A 17,694-nucleotide genomic window follows, 5' to 3' on the forward strand; every position below is an offset into this window, starting at 1 on the left:
ACTTGAAAGAGGTAAAATTTTAGGGCAACATTCTTTTTTTTCATCTACTGAAAATTTACTCGCTCGCCGCGACGCTCGCTCGCATATTGATATTAACTACAATTAATTACTTTATAGCCATTTTAAAAATTGCCATAGGCCTTTAACTGAAAGATGGTAGTATGATGTACATGGTCATATACCCCGCCCTTGGTGTGGGGGTGCCCCCCCCCCCAAATTTTGAATTTTCAGGTCATATTACTATCATCCCCCTCGGACCAAGATTTACGCCAGTGCTATATATCAATCAAAATTCAGCGCTTTGCATTTACATTAGATACGCATCCTGTTCATGGTTATATACAATTAAAAGGTGCTTAGAATCTCGGTTAGAATATCCCATTTTAGGTCTAAATCGCCAAAAAAAAATCATCTCGCATTTCGTATTCGCATGCATGGAGCTATATAGCATCCATACGTGTTCCTTCATGTTAAACGCTGTTTAACATGTACCCTACTTTGGGATAGTATTTTTTTTAAATCCAGCTCGCATCAATTCTTTATTGAAATACACAGCCTGTTCTTTGTTTCAAAATGTGCTTAAAAAGTATAGTACAGACTCGAATGTAATAGGTCCTAAATTTCCAGCTCTCGTCATCAGATCTATTTCGGCATCTTAGGAAAATGGCTAGCGCACATAATTTCATGATTAAAACACTCAACAAAAGTGAATCCTGTTTTCAGGTATAATCTCAAAAGTTTTTCAACTCACGAAGTTGGTGCTCGCATTATCTTCCTCGCTGCAAACAGTTATAAAAGGTCTCTTTTCACGGTCAATAGGCCTATATCAAAAATTTCATCTCGTGCTCACACATCTTGATACATTCTTTACTCATCCAGTGACAATGGTCAATTTTTAAGTCTGAATAAATAATAATAATAAAAAGATGAGCTCGTGAACACTTTGCGCTCGCATTATTTTTTTTTCAGAATAAAGCTAAGATGTACTTGAAGCTTCGCGCTTGTATTATGATTGATTATATGTATTTCCTTATCATATTCTTAAAAAGATCCCTTTTCATGTCATATAAAAAATTTCAGCTCGCGCTCCCATTATTGTTTTCATTTGACCATGATTAAGAAATTTTCTCATATAATGTTCTATTTTCAGATCTGAATTCATGAAATATCCAAAAATTTGAGCTCGCGCTCGCATTATTCATTTTTTTCCTGTTTCTGTACGATAACACAAACTTATCGCAAAGCTAAACAAAGGTGAATTTTCACTTCAAATCCCCCGGCGTATCGGATGGGCTCGTCGTTTGTGCCCCCTGATCCCCCCCCCCCCCCCCCACCGATAAAAAAAAAAACGAGAAAAAAATAATGAAAAGGAAATGGCTAAAATCTGAAATATGATATTATTTTCTGGATATTAGATCTATATCAAAATCCATAATTCTATGCCAAAATTGATCTGCTCTGCATATCCATCTGTGGCTGTGCTATAGTCATGGGCCAGTGGGCTGTGTGTGTTTCTGTGGGTACCCGGTACCGATACCGGTACCTAACCTTGTCTGACTGACAAACTCGCATATCCGATCGGATCACGGAACGCAGCAGCTGCATACCGAATATGCATGCATTGTCCCATGTATTGGATATCATCGAGGGATGGAGAATTGTCGAACGAGATAGGAACATTGACAATTTGACATTGTTGAAAATCAATACAATACTCATAGCTAAAGTCTGTAAAGTGTAAGTCTACTTTTTTGTTATGGTTATATGATATAATTTATAACAGCCAATGAATTCTTATTTCATGCTTTTGTATGGACTTTGATGGTATGATTCTGCAGATTCGTAGCTTAACCATTACCAGCGTTAGACAATTACAAATATCGATATTATCGGTACATGCAACTTTTATGCACGCATGTCCAATGCATTTTTCACAATATTCGAATTCCACAGGGGCCGAATCACGGATGTAGCATATTGGTTGTGCCAGGCAAAATGTATTATTTTTTAAAACTTATTTCGAGAGCTACTTTCACAACCTAATTCCTCAACAAACGTTAAGTTACTTAGTCTTAGAAATCTAGTAATGGTCAGTTCCCCCATGTACGTCTGCGCGGTCTCCCAAGTCTGGACACCCGCGTATCTGCGCGATTCTAGTAAAAATAAAAAAAGAAGATACGCAACTAAGTTACCTCGAGCGAAGTTCGTGCAGGCTCCACTTCACTACCGCTACACTACACTCCACCTACCCGAAGGTGGAGCGTAGTGTAGCGGTAGTGAAGTGGAGTGGAGCCTGCACGAACTTCGCTCGAGGTAATACTACTCGCTAATACGCAACGAGCACAAACTTTACACATGCAATACATAGACAGGTATTCATAAAAAAATCTGACTCAAAATGGTGAAAAAATAATGAATTCAGGGCATTTCATGTGACGGCCTCAAAATACAGCCTTTCTCATCAAAATCCCCAAATCGTGTGCAAAGTGAATGAGTGCGCAGGCATGGGGTACCATTTTTTTTTCAATCTGAAAATGACTGCCCAAGGTTTTTTCAAGAAAATCCTATATTTTCTTTCATTTTTTAATGAGAAATTTGGTGTACTTTCATTAATATAAGGAACATTATTAACCAAAAGATTTTGTGAAAAAAGAAGAAATTCATGTTAAATCTTAACTCAAATTGTTAGGAACGCAGACTTGGGGCCCACCATCATACAGGTACATACCTACTTTATACTGCCCAACTCCCCTAAAAGAAGGGGTCATGGGCAGGGCCAGGGGTAATAAAGTTAGTATTACTATACTATAGTATTATTTAATTTAAATATTAATTTAAAGTTCAAGTCCACTGAACTCTGAAGAAAAATGTTGATTTAGACAAAATAGCAAGTTAGATTGAAGAGAAAATGCTGAAAATTTCATATAATTGGATTGGTATAGACAGAAACAGAAACAGAAACCACTCAAGGTTCCAACTCGGGCATCGTTCACAGGAAAGTGCAAGGCACAACACCCGCAAAGACATTGTGACATTGTCATTAGATTTTACAATACATTCCTAAATCCTAGTGAAATCACTTTTTGCTATGACACTACTTACCAAACGATGTGAATCCTTACTTTTCCTCTTGTTTGTCTCTCTATGAAAATAATACTATATAGATATAGATGATAAGATCTAGGCCTGTATTTCATTATTGATGCCAAAGAAGGTTGAATCACATATCCAGATTTTTCGCATATAGAGAGCTGCAAGAGGGCGTGCGATATTATTTAATTATAATACATAAGATTTATATAGCGCACTTTCCATCTTTTCATTTATACGTTGCTTGTTCACATCGGAAGTTGTATTGCTGGTTGTGTTCTAGGCGCTCAGCATTTTTACCGGTATTCCTCTTTTTTTTTTTCGCTGTCAAAAGATGGCGTAGACTACTTCACCTTATAAGTTTTTACATAAGATGCAACCTATTGATTTTTTGTGTACAATTTCCTATTATGCACCGACGACTTGAATAGAGACTGTCGTGCTGGCGAAATGTTTTCACTCTTCCAAGTCAGTTCTATGATGTCATCAGGCTGGCTGATTCTTTTGCTACTTCCATCGCGATATTTGGCATATGATTCGACGATTGACGGATATTTGTTCCAAAGCTGTTTCCTATCTGATTTCTTGGCACAATATGAACAGTTTTTTTGCTGTGGGGTTCGGTTCTGGTCATTATAATTTTGATAATGACCAGAACCGAACGAACCCCACTGCAAAAAAATTGAAAGAGTCGATGATGTCCCTATTTTTGTTTTTATTGTTTATATAGAATATATTATATTTTTTTACAAAAAGGACCCTCTTGATTAAGCCAAAAAATGTAAAGTAATTGCACGTGTTAAGGGAGGATTAAAACTATATTTCACAAGACAATGAGGAGATAATTAAAATATTACGTAAGAAATGGGAAATAGTTCTTAGAAAGTTATGACATTTGTAAATTTTGCTTGATTTCCCAAACAGTGATGTGCACGTCCATGGTCAGTACGCAAATAGACTGATGACATCACCTACATGTACTCACTATTTTTTTTTTATCACATTTTTTTTCCCCACTTAAATGTACTAATGATGATTAATCATTGCATGTTTTCCATCTTGATTTTCTAGGCCTTTGAAGTTTGGTGTAGACGCAATGTAGCATGGGTGTAAGACGTCTTATCTGTTTCCGGAGACGAAGATGGTCAAGGTACTTGTGCCTGCTTGTTTTTGCCACAGTTATCTATTTCATCTTCCAGGGAACTTACTTGAGGGCACTCAACAATAACAGTGCAGATAAATTAGAAATTGGTAAGAAATTACTAAGGTAACTAGTCCAAGGTCAGGATTAGCAAGCACCCATTTACTGACTATCACAATTGTGGTATTGATTTTCTTACAAGCACTGGTCAAGTAATCTGTATTTGTATTGTGTGAGGAAATAATTGTGCAAATCATCATTGGAATTATGCCGTTACAGTTTTGTGCTACAGTGGTCAATTACTGGTCATAACTTTCCACCACTCAAAATCTCCAACCAGTAATCAATGCAATTTGGTATCTGCCTGACCAGTACTAATTTCTCACTGACAAAGAATTTTTTTTATTCAATGTTAAATCCTCAAATTTGTGTAGTTTTCATTCCCCATTGGCAAGATGTTCAACTTCTTAAAATGTCTCTTTGTGACTACCTTCTGTGTCCTCCCTTAAAATATTTATGGGCTCACCTGAAGTTTTATTTTTTAAAATGATTTTTACTAAGCATGCAACAATCTCAGAATGCATTGTAGAGCAGTTCTCTCCAGAAAATTAACTGATATTGGTAAAATATTTTTGTATCCGGGAAGCTCATTGGAATTTGAAAATATATATTGGAGAGGTTTATTACAAACCTTATTTCGTTCATTACAAATATAAACAGATCTTTTATTTTTCTATTTGAAATATTAGGAATACTCAGATATTAGTCAAAATTCTAACAAACATGTCTAAAGTAATGATGCTAGTGTTTAAATCAATGATTAATGCAGAGATATTAATCCAAGAACAAATGAAATAAATTTCAAATAAAATCATTTTGCTATTTTTTTTTTTACTAATCAAGGTTTTAATAGTGAATGTTATGATTTGTTATAAGATGGAGGAGATAGCATTAAAGTCAAGCATGAAAAATCACTTACTATCTTGGGAGTTCGATCAGATGACCTATTACACTACGTACCAGACAAGGATGGATTGTTCCATTGTATTGATGGATCAGCTAAGGTTCCTATGATGGCTGTCAATGATGAGTACTGTGATTGTCCATTGGATGGATCAGATGAACCTGGTACAGATGCTTGCCCACATGCAAGGTGATTACAACATTCTAGTAGTTGTTTTGTTTCTTACATGGCATTGTATGTGTGCTATCTGAATGCACTGTGTGAGGGAAATGACAACACTAGGGGAAGGCGAGGTAAGTTGAGCCTAAGGGTAAGTTGAGCCACCACCTCCAGGCCAGTTATGAATGAGTCAGACAGTGTGATTTTGTCATTTATTGATGACCCATTAGATAACCCCTAACCCCACCACATTGTTTTCAACATTGAAACGGAAAGTAGTTTTTCAGAGGGAAAAATACAAATTTAAGCCAAAATAGTAAGAAAGTGTAAAATAGATAAGTGCATTTAACCCACATGCATCTTTAAATATAATAAGGACATAAGATGACAATTTTGTTAGTCCTGGGCCCCGTCTTACAAAGAGTTGTGATTGATCCAATCGATCGCAACTATGGACGGCCAGCAATGTCAACATCTATTATGCATGTTTGTTCAAAATATTTTCTAGCTAGTATGATGTATATTCATGCATTCATCGTTGTCTTGAAATTCACTGTGCTTCTCTTTGTTTGCAAATTTCCTTTAGAAAAAATTATGACACTAATTTCCATAGAGTTACGATTAATGGGATCATAGGTCCATAATTGGATCAATCGTCACTCTTTGTAAGACGGGGCCCAGGTGTAGATCCTCATTCTTGACATAGTCTTTTACATGATGGGTGTATAAAAATAATGTGTGGATGTGAATATATCCCATGAAGTTCGGATTGGATTAGGTTGAGCCAGCCAACATGGGGCAAGTTGAGCCATGGTAAATCATATGGTAATGTATATAATATAGAAACAAACAAACTGTAAAAGGCCATTGATATGCAGGCAGAAGGAACCAAATTCACAAGACAGTTGTTCTACTTTTAGAGGATGTTAGTATTTATAGAGAATTAGCAAGTGAAAAGACTTTTAAATAAAAAACTGTCTTGCTGGTTCTTACCCCATAGCTTTTTGTGGCTCAACTTACCCCATGGGTGGGACAAGTTGAGCCATTTGACATCTTTTGTGTCAAAGGTGACATTGCCTTTCAGTGTTGGGGTAGAAAGTTTCATTTAGGTAAAAAAATGTTTCCCAAGAATTAAATTTTAATGCAAGGTAATTATTTCCACAAGATTATTATTCATATCAGCCTTACTTGCAAAAAGCAAAAAAAAAAAGGCTCATCTTACCCCGCCTTTCCCTATTTGATAACCTTTATCAATAAACTAAAACTTGAAGAAAACAAAAGAATAAATAATTTTTGACCAATTGCATAAAGTCTGCCCTTATGTGGAAGTTAGTACCCTGATTTTAAAAAGAATATGAGAAACCTACCAATGAAGCCTTTTGTTCAAAATCATCAATAGATCAGGGTTAGGAACTTGCAGATTGTTTATTATGTAATCGTAATGAAAAAAATAATAATGAGAAATATTTCAAAATTACAGTTTATTGAATTATTTGTATTTATTACATTATAGAAGAAAAGCTCCAATGTGATGTCACAGAAATTTCTTTAAAAATCATGAGTTTGTTATCTTTTGATGGAATTTTGTATAAAACTGTCTCTCATTTTGTGTTTTTATGAAACCAAAGGAACATGTATTGTAAAATAAAAACAGTTTTGAAGGATGTCAAATACTGTAAGGTTCTTGGGGTTTTTAATTACACGTATATGTAAGGTCATTGAGAATGTACAGTAGTTCAACTACAATAACGACACCAGAACAATTAGATAAACCTAAAGAATTGGATTTTACATAATGATTAAACAACTTCAAAAAAATTGTGTTCAATTTTCTTCACTTCAGATTTGGAGCAAAGGACAGGCTTTATTTTCCTCCCAACATACAGTTCAATATAAAATCTCATTTAACGTGTGCATTTTATACAGATAATCAACTCAAATGGTTTCTATGAACTCATGATCACAAAACATTATGAAATGGATACCCACATTGATTTACCTTAGTATAAACAGCTGCTCAACTGCAAAGTATTTGCCTTGGAGCATTCGATGTTTGTGTTATTATTTATTCCATTCCTAGAAAATTCCATTTTAGTGGTAAAAGGTTTGTTTTATATGTTTCCTGTTTATTTATTCAATTGATCTATACTGATAATATTCTTCCTTCTATTTGTAATTATTCTTCAAGGAGGGCAGTGACATTTTTATTGGCGTAGTGTTTAGTCTTTGTACAGTTGTACTTATAATTTGTTACACAGAAGTGAGAAAAAAATACATAATGTAACAATTGCTATTTCAGTCATTACAGTGGCTTTATTCTTTATCAGAAAAGAAGAATATTTTGCAGCATAAGACTTCTATCCTCACTTTCCTGTCGACATATTTGTGTTATAATGTTATTTGTTGATAATTTTCCTCAGGTTTTACTGTGAGCACAACAACAAATTCTTGCCATCTGGTAAGGTGAATGATGGTATATGCGATTGCTGTGATGGAAGTGATGAGTGGAAAATTGGCCTCGGATCAGTAAAGGTCAAAGGTCAGTAAACAAAATATCCACCAATATGTCCCTCATATCATATACGAATTGAAAAGAATGGAAAGAAACAAAAGATCAGGGGATTTTTCACATGAGATTTGCCTAAGAGTTTGAGGTTATGCTTGTGTCAAATTTCTTATGAAATATTACTGATCTGAATATATGGTATATATATGTTACCTGGTATTTTTATGAAAGACCTTAAGGTAGAAATTCAAAGTTATTTAAAAAGAAAATGTAATCAGAAGAGACTTGATTTAAAACAGCTCTCAAAAGTTATTTCAATCCTTAAGTTCCTGTTTCAGGACTTCTTATCTTATTTATGTATATTTGTGTATGTGACGAACGATTGTAAATATCATATGAACAAATAAAGTCCCTCTTATGAGGATTTTAAAGAAAAAAGAGGTCGCCTGATACACTTTTCATGAGAATTACAATTATAACTTCTTTATTATTGTAAGAAACCTTGATGGTTGGTTGGAGTAACATTGAGAAATAAATATTAACAAATGGGGAAGAATCAACATCAAGATACAGATTAGAAGATATAGAAAAACCAGAATATGAAGGTGAAGTATGAGGGAGGAGGGGAGACTTAAAGGAAATGTTTGCTCTTGTGAATGATGGGACTATGTATCATGGAAGAAAGACATTACTTTTTCATTCTTTCTGACATTGATAAGAAATATTTGGATTTGCCTCAACAGTTCAGGTTTGATTTTGCTTGATAGGTTTTCCTTTGAGTGATGTCATTCAACATGCACCATGTGTGGATACATGCAGCAAACTAGTAGACAGGGAGAGAGAAGATCAGAGAGTACGTCAGATAGGGTTACGTTTAAAACAACAGTATATAGCTAGAGCACAGGGTCATTTGTCTAAAAATTCAGTAAGTAAAACATTTTCTTTTAGTCTTCTTACACCTTTCCATTAATTTGTTGTATTTGTGATCTGATTGTGCACATAGTATGTATGCAGATGAATGGAATCTTGGGGGAATGTGGGTTGTTATGAACATCACAATCATCATCATCGCCTCACAATAACCATCATCATCACCACCATTATCACCATCATCATCATCACCATCATCACCATCATCATCATCACCATCATCACCATCACCACCATTACCATCATCATTATCACCATTATCATCATCATCACAATCATCATCATATTCGTCAATCATCAGTTTAATAGCACCATTATCATTATCATTACCTCTGATGTTTGCTGATTCCAAAATTTAATACAAAAAGCAAAGACAAAACACCTGAAAGCACAATTCAGTTTTATTGCATGCATGATGAAAGTGTCAGAAAATTGAATTAGTTATCCATCAATACCCATTGGTATTTTTAGAGAGAATGTACAAAATACATGGATATAGGGAATGCTTTTCATTGTTTCTTTGTTATTGTGCACAGCAAGATATTTATGGCAAGCAGGGAGAATTTTACCAACTGAGCAAAGAGTGCTTTGATCATGCTGAATATGCAGCATCCTACCATATCTGCCCCTTCCAAAAAGTAGAACAGACACAGAATGGTCACATGTTCAAGTTAGGCAGCAAAGGACAGTGGGATACCAGTCGGGTGGACAAGCTGGTCTTGGTCATGATGGGCGGAGACAGGAGAGGATGTCCAGGTGACGGTCGCAGGACAGAGGTGAGAAATAATACTCTGTGTCCCTTTCTGTGTTATGGTAGTTATAATGATAATAGTTCAGGTAGAGAAAAGTGAGGAGAGACAGAGAGGAAGAAGAATATGAAAAGAAGTATTATGATTAACCTACGAGTTCCTTACCAGTATCTGGATCCCTTGGATAATAGCCTTGTTTGGCACAGAAGTTCTATTCTGACCATGTAGATAGTGAATGACAGAACATGAAATAAGATTATTTCTTGTTTGTGATCAGGCCTCTAACCCACAAAATACTCGTAGGATAATTTTTAAATGAGGACTGATTCTGAGAGCAGAGATTTTTATCATAAACATTAATTCACTCAATTGCATTCTAAGGTCCTAACCAGGTATAGAACAGTTCTTTTCAAAATAGATGAATTAAAAAGGCAGCAGTCTTTCGTTATGTTTGTTAATCTCTTCAGCCAAGTTAACAAAAGTTGGATTAAAACCTGTGTCCCCGAAGCTATTTATTTGATTGTCTTGAATCTTAACAAACTGATTAAAGTACATCTGTTTCTTCATTAAATGCTAACAAACTTTCAATACAAGAGTTGTAGGGGATCAAAGAGAGATAGGTATTTAGGTTATATAAAGTCCAGATACTCTAGATAAAACGTAGGCTATATACTACGATGAACACTCTTTCAGAATATCCTATCATAAAATTCGACCAAGCCAATAAAAGATGGCTCTATTGAGTTCATAATTAAAATTACACTGTGCAGATTATTGGTGTACAAAGCAAGGCCATCCATCAAAGTGTAGCCATATCTCATTCATGGCTCCTTGTTACCTAATCTGTGGCATATTGATGAGTTAGATTGTACCACTGGTCTTCTATGATTGCTCACCTATTGAACATTTCTTCTATTTGCACATATAGCGGGGTGGAAAATAGAGATTTGTTTGTTTTGGTAAAAAATTTGTTTGCCTTCTGACTTGCACTGTTTACATTCCATAATGTGTAAATTTCAGTTGTCATCTTTCTGGGTCAAGCTGGCGTTTGGAATGTGGGAGTGAAATGTAAACGAATGCAAACTGAATGGTTGCTAGGCGTTTGGGCTGTCTTGGATTTAGGATTAGTATTTTGGGGGACTCAATGGATTTGGAAGAGTTGAATTGAATACTGAATGGAATTTATGGACGGACCAGCTGAACTTAGATATCTTTCTATTCTGCTTCTGATTTCCTGTTCTCCGGCTCGCTTGCATTCTTCAGTGACTAGAGAGAGAGAGAACAGGTGTGAGTGAGAGATAACTGAGTTGTAAGACACTAGAGTCGTAGAACGAGAGAATTTGAGTGAGAGAGTGCATGCAATGAGAGAGCTGTAGTTGAGTGGTTAAAGTGTGAGAGTCGCAGGGGGAAAAAGGTTGATCGAGAGAGCAGTTGGGGGAGTGGTGAAGAGAGAGTTACGTAAGAGGGAAGAATAATGGAAAGCCGAAGAACTTGAATTTTGGAATCAGAGTACGCACATTAATTAGTTCCATTTTATAAACTGATATTACAGGCGGATTAATTTGGCGCATTGCACCAAAAATGATATGACCGATTTGGGGAAGGGTTTTCTCGCCACGTGGCATTTGAGCCAAGAAGGATAAAAAGGGCATGTGCCAACTCGGGCAGGGTAGTTCTTTTCATTCACGATTTGTTTGCTGCCGTAGGCCATGTCGGTTTAGCTATACCCCATTGTCGGTCGTCTAGCCCAGAGATGCGATGTTATTTTACTACACCAGCTTGTTGATCTGACATTGATTAAAAATAAACACATCATGTACAACTTTACTTCATCTCTTCGTTCGAACTTGTCATTTTTCGACTCCGTCTTTCTTTGTACATAGGCAGGGCAAGACGGTGGGCGGCCACCGGCCGTCTCGCAGAGCTGCCCTGCTACACACAGAAGAAAATTAATTCCTAAATTAGAATAGAAATTTTAAAATGTATTATTATGATGTTATGATTATTCAATTTTTTTCTAGTGTGTATATTTTTGTCTAATATTCTATTTTTTCACTCTTTCTCATTGCAGATTGAATTCTCATGTGGTCTGAGTAACTCTATTACTAAGCTATTTGAAGAGGCAAAGTGTGTTTACACTGTTCACTTTCTGACCCCTGCTGCTTGCTGACGAATAATTTAATTATACAAATGAAATGAATTTGCCAAAGTCATTCCACATATTGTTATCAAACAATTGAATTTAATTACCTTAATATGAATTACATTAGTGAGGGCACTAGTAGGATCATTGGATGTATAAGGTACCTTTGAGATAGTTCTTGCTGGCCTAAGGCATGGCCAAGAATAGTTTGATTATATCAAAGGTACTGACTGTGGGTAATTGTACTACTGCCCTGGTGAAATGATGCCTACTATTTGTTTTATAAGATCATGATAGGCTCCTTGCTATTTGATAAACAACCTTTATCTCAAAACTATGAATGTTCATGATAATCAGCTTATGACTGCTTATATCTGGTTGTCTATGAAATTATGCATCTAGCATAATAACTGTCCTCATATTTCCGCTCTCACCTTAAATGAGTAGGATATATTCTCATAGAAAGGAAACAAACTAGAGGTAGACTGAATAAGTTTTAGCTTCAGTTTTTCAATATTAAAAGATAATTTAAGTCCTTTTCCCTAAAAAAAAATAATTCTAAGAATTGTAGTAACAATAAAATGTGAATTTTTGTGTTATTAGTATTGAAATACATGTAAGTGATGATAATTTCTATTAATTCAATATTATCCCTTATTTTCAGGGGGGGGGTGAGGGCTTTGTTCATAAATATTTTAAAACTCATAAGCATCCCTTATTAAATTACTAATACTACTGCTGCTGCTATGACTGCCACAAGTGTCGCTGCTATTTCATCAACTATGCATACTTCAAATACAAATATACTACCATGTGTTAAGCAGCCCCCTGATGTTTTTTATAGTGATTTTATTCAAGTTTAAACAATGTGCCTTATTTTTGTCTTGAGGAATGTGTTAAAGGAGAATGAAACTCTAGGAGCAATTTAGCTTTTGTGAAAGCAGAAAAATCAAAGAATAAGATCAACAAAAGTTTGAGTAAAATAGGACTAGCAATAGAAGAGTTATGAGCATTTGAATGTCGAGATCACTAATGCTATGGAGATCCTCCCATTGGCAACGCAACCAAGATCTATGATATCACAGATGAACAACTCTCCCCTTTGGACACTGAAAATATACCCCAAAACATCTCTTTTTGCTCTTTCTAATCATATGACAAACGATTCATCAATGATATAATGTTGTGAAACCTCTGTACTTGTCCTCACATAAAGAGAACACCTCACCTTGTGATAGATTCTATAAAAGTGAGAATATAAGTGAAATAAGTACTAAAGCAATGAGGGAGTTGTTCGTGTGTGACATCACAGATCTTGGTCGTATTGCCAATGGGAGGATCTACATGGCATTAGTGATCTCAATATTCAAATGCTCATAACTTTCTTATTATTCATTCAATCTTCCTCAAACTTTCAACAATATGTTTCTTTGATTTTTCTCTTTGATATGGATTCAGCTGGTTTCAAGGGTTTCATTCTCCTTTAATAGCTGCTTTGAATTTTATATTTCTAATGCCAGTTGAAGTCAGTATATTTTTCAAAGATATGTTAAACAAGGGACAGGGTCGATTCGAAATTCAAAATTAAGTGATGTAAATTTGAAGATATGAATGGTATTGGAATGAAGAATTTTCAATTAATTTGAGACTATTCACTTCAAGTCAGTTACTTCATTCTGTGGGAATTTGAATTTAACTGAGCAGCCCTTCAGATTGATTCAAATTATGAAGAATAAAATGCCGTAATTTTATAAATTGCATTTTTATATTTCAAAACTGGCCCAGGATCAACACATTCCGTTCAACTGATTTTTTTTTCAAAAATCATAGGTCAAATTATGAAAACTATCAGAATCTCTCATGATATAATAAGACCATGAGCAACTTTGACGATTCCTTATGTTTTACAATTTTTTACAGCTAATGTTATTCAATCATGCAAAAAGATAAATAATATACCCATTATTGTTTGGTATGAATCCAAATGTATTGAAATCAAGAACATAGCTAATTCTTATTTCCAACCCTTTTCAATTATCACATTTGATAGTCTATATCTATTGTAATGAAATATAAAACAGGTGGTTTTATAGAACTAGCAATGATCAATTTGAAGGAACTTCAACAGTCAAGTTTAGCTTTCTCATTTTGTTTCCTATATTGCAAATATAAAGAGTCTATCTTCAAAAGATTTGCTTGAATGAAATCTATTTTTTGTTAAATACTATTTTCTATAAGAGCCCTTCAATCTACATGTATATCTCCAAAAACTATGCATATGTGTTTAAGAAAAGAGTTGCTTCTTACACTATACCCCAAGGTGAACAGTCATATTTCATTTAATACGAATAGCATTCAAAATATTTTCATGAAATTATTGATACATTACAATTTTTCAGTATTATTGTGGAAACCTTGCCAGTATAGCCATGATCAATTTAAGTTTTCATCAGATGGAAAATGTGTAGAAATCTGTGTATGTAATACTGATAGTATATTGCGAAGTATTTATGAAAAAGCAATAAAAAAGAGCTTGTTGAATAGTATGAAATTTTTACTGTACTATTCCAGTCATTGAACATATCTTTAGAACAATGACAATATCTCATGTAAAATTTCTGGTGTTTTTAATTATAAGCAATAGCAAATTTGGGTAAAATAGTAATACAAGATAAAGGAGCCTCTCCTAAAGCCTTTGATTTTGATGATTGCAAAATGTAAACTAATCAAATTCACCAAGGGTCGGTTCATCTAAGAAAATCACTCATTTAATATCTATCAATAATAATAATAATGTCATATTTTACCCAGGGAAGCCACTTCAGTTCTGAAAACTTCTACCAGCGGGCCCTGCTTAACATGATCATGTTATTATTACACCGGCTTTGGGCCGGAGTAATAATGAACCAAGATTTTGGTAAATCGAAAGATATATATTATTTTGTATCAAAATATGTGAATTCTTTATCGTGGATCACTCGTTATTGTGGATCATGCAAAGCAACTGAATGTTGTTATTCAGTGAAACTCCTATGAATACTAATTTCTTTAAATCAATGTAAGCTGTAAATATTTCACCTAAATATTATTTTGTAGTTATATGTATATTTTGATTGTTGGATATATTCTGTACTAAAATATCTGAAATAAAATTTATAAATTTGAAGAAAAAATACTTGTCTATTTGCTTCATTGATATATGGAAGATAATTCTAATTACTGTAAATTTGCATACTAATGTTTCTCCCCTACTCAATCATCTTGAGGTTCAAGGCCAGGCTTTTTCCTTTTTCACTGCACTCAATGAGGTCTTGTTATTGCAGTCTTGACTCTCAATTGTATTCTGTAAAGATGATTGTACCCATAGGAAGAAGGGGGAGAGGGAAGAGTAACAAGTGATGGATGATGAGGTTAAGAAAAATAAGGAGGAGAAATAGGGTGGGGGATAAGAAGTGTAATTATCAGAAAGGACTTCAGGAGAAATAGAAAGGTGATGAGAAAGAGGAAGGGGGGGGGGAGGAAGAGAAGAAAAATGTGTTTTTCTATTCTTAGTGTCACAAAGACTTTCAATTTGTACCAATTTAAATGGAAGTTGAATTTTCTTCACACCACATATTCTTTAAACCTGGCATGGACGAACACTGAAGCTGTGCTACAAAACATAGCTTGTAAAATTTGGAGTGCTCAATGCTATCAATTTTGAGAATTTAGATATTTGAAATTCATAAATCAGATTTTTTAAGGATAATGATTTAAAGAGAGGGAGAACAAAAAGTACTTCTCTCCAATGCCCAAATGCAAGTTGACTTCCCCTGTGAATTTTTCTGTCAAATTTCAGCATAAAAATGAATCGGAATGGCAATGAAAAATCAAACAAATTTGGATTCCAACAGGAATTGGCAAATCAATAGCATATCCATTGAGCTCCATCAAATTTCTGCTGTACATTTCATGAAATATACAATTGATAACACAATAAAATAAAGGTGTTGCAAACTTCTTTCAATCACATTTTATTTAAATATTAAGTGGTATAAATATGAGATAGTTTTTAAATTACTCAACAGAAAACATGAACACTAATAGAAAAGAAAAATAAGCTGTTATTGTACTGATTTCATGAATACAAAATAATGAATAATAAATACTTGACAATAATTTCTTGTAATGAAAGAACATCATTAGCAATATTTCAATGCAATATTTGAAGCTTAAGAAACATACAAAAGAAAATAAGTAGAAAAAAAATATCATAGTACAAACCTATTTCCACAATTTCTATACTTTTCAATGCCGAAATAAATAATAAATAATAACTTTTAAAAAATTCCACTATAAAAATGTCTCACAAATGATCACAAATTTATCATTGTGAAATCAAAATGAAAAAAAAAGATAAAATAGCAGTTTTCATCAAAAAAAAATACCCAGAGACAAGATTGCATTTGGGCAGTGGTGAAAAAAGATTTTGGTTTTATCTTGCTTAATCTACTTTCATTCATCATTCCATCCCATTCACTCAAGTCCCCAGTTTCTTGTGTCCTAAATGAAAAATGAAAAATCAATGTTCGTAAGTGTATATCCTGAATAGCAGTATGATTATGTACAATACACCCGCATATGTGTTGCTGTGCCAACATGGCATACATGCAATGCATATAATATATCTGTGTTCTATTTTGGATTGCAATACAGTACATGCATTTGCTATTTTGCAAAATTGGAGACCTTACAATTCACTTATTAGCAATATCCATATCAATGCTTTAAAAATATTCACCTTGTCCACACACAAAGGCATTGAGAATTCAAATCCATCCAGAGCACCAATAATATCTTAAAACCAATTATTAAACCCTATCTATACCCTATGAACATAGAAACATAGGCCCTCTACATTACTCTTGTATATGGCAACATCAGTTGTAAGAATGAGCAAAAGATCTAACAGCGAGATAGGAGGGGATTGAATATGCATAGAAAAATTAGTGCTAGTACATAATTATGAATATTGTTAATTTCAAGTTAATTTTAATGATTTGTTCATGGATTTATGGGGAATTTTCCATGATGTACATCAGGTAGAGAACAGTTGCACTCGACGATACACATTGCAGCCATTTGAAACCTATTGCAATCCCCGGGGGGGGGGGGGGGGGCACTCGACCAAAAAAGTGGTAGGGGTGTGCCGCGGGCGAGACAAAAAACGGGGGCCTTGGAGCGGGCTCATTGTAAAAAGGAGGGTCCTCGGAACGAGCTTCGGAACTACAAATGTTTGTGAAAACGGGGGTCCTTGGATCGGGTCGCCTGTGTGCGAGTGCGTATGCATCCCTATGGAACGTACATGCAGCTAGCCCGGCGGCACGACTGACGGGCGCGCTAGCGGAGAGGCGATGGTCGGACAGCGAACTGCGGCCGCTTTTCACCAAAATTGCGACCGGAACGGCGTAACGGAAAATATGCGAAGCCCTGGAGCGGATTTTTTTTCTTCTTTTTATCTCGAGAAGAAGAAAATGCTATGCTCTGGAGCGGCTTTCTATGTTCTTTTTCTCAATAAGACAAAAATGCTATGCTTCGGAACGGAAATTTGAGTGTAAAAATGGGGGTCCCCTCCGCGGCACATACCCACTATGCATTATATACTGAGTGCCCCCCCCCGGGTTGCAATCTATCTTGCTTTCAGCTTCAGCATATATTACATTTAATTCTTTACATTTTTCTTTGGAATTGAAGATTGCATAACAAGCACCAAGGCCAGCACAGTAAATAAAAAAACAAACGAACAATTGAACAATTCAGCATGCGGGAAACCTAACATTTGCAATGAGTTGATTTGTATAAAATATATGATTGGGAGAAAAATTATGGCTAAGCACAATAAGTATGGTACAAAGAATTACTGGTACTCTTTAATACAGTACTACACAGGCAAATGATGATTTCATTGAAATCATAAAGCTCCGTTTATCTCCAGCATTTTGACGTTTCCTGATGACTATTAAAAAAAAGAAA

The 17,694-nt window shown here is 34.8% G+C and overlaps 1 protein-coding gene across 1 annotated transcript; it reads left to right on the forward strand.

Annotated features, from left to right (window-relative positions):
- Nucleotides 1-1,570: 1,570 nt before the first annotated feature.
- On the forward strand, nt 1,571-14,846 carry LOC129256245 (uncharacterized). Its single transcript, XM_054894496.2, has 7 exons — nt 1,571-1,737; nt 4,162-4,341; nt 5,168-5,384; nt 7,775-7,893; nt 8,628-8,785; nt 9,327-9,566; nt 11,611-14,846. The coding sequence occupies exons 2-7, from the start codon at nt 4,194-4,196 to the stop codon at nt 11,707-11,709; spliced, it is 981 nt and encodes a 326-aa protein (XP_054750471.2). The 5' UTR covers nt 1,571-1,737; nt 4,162-4,193; the 3' UTR covers nt 11,710-14,846.
- The last annotated feature ends 2,848 nt before the right edge of the window (nt 14,847-17,694 follow it).

The sequence above is a fragment of the Lytechinus pictus genome, chromosome 1 (assembly GCF_037042905.1).
Source record: "Lytechinus pictus isolate F3 Inbred chromosome 1, Lp3.0, whole genome shotgun sequence".
Taxonomy (NCBI): domain Eukaryota; kingdom Metazoa; phylum Echinodermata; class Echinoidea; order Temnopleuroida; family Toxopneustidae; genus Lytechinus; species Lytechinus pictus.

Bases quoted from the DNA above. Each gene is read 5' to 3' on its own strand.
- LOC129256245 (XM_054894496.2), top strand. From the start codon at position 4,194: ATGGGTGTAAGACGTCTTATCTGTTTCCGGAGACGAAGATGGTCAAGG. The intron at 8,786-9,326 runs GTAAGTAAAACA...TATTGTGCACAG, and splicing joins GTCATTTGTCTAAAAATTCA to CAAGATATTTATGGCAAGCA. The intron at 9,567-11,610 runs GTGAGAAATAAT...TTCTCATTGCAG, and splicing joins GTGACGGTCGCAGGACAGAG to ATTGAATTCTCATGTGGTCT.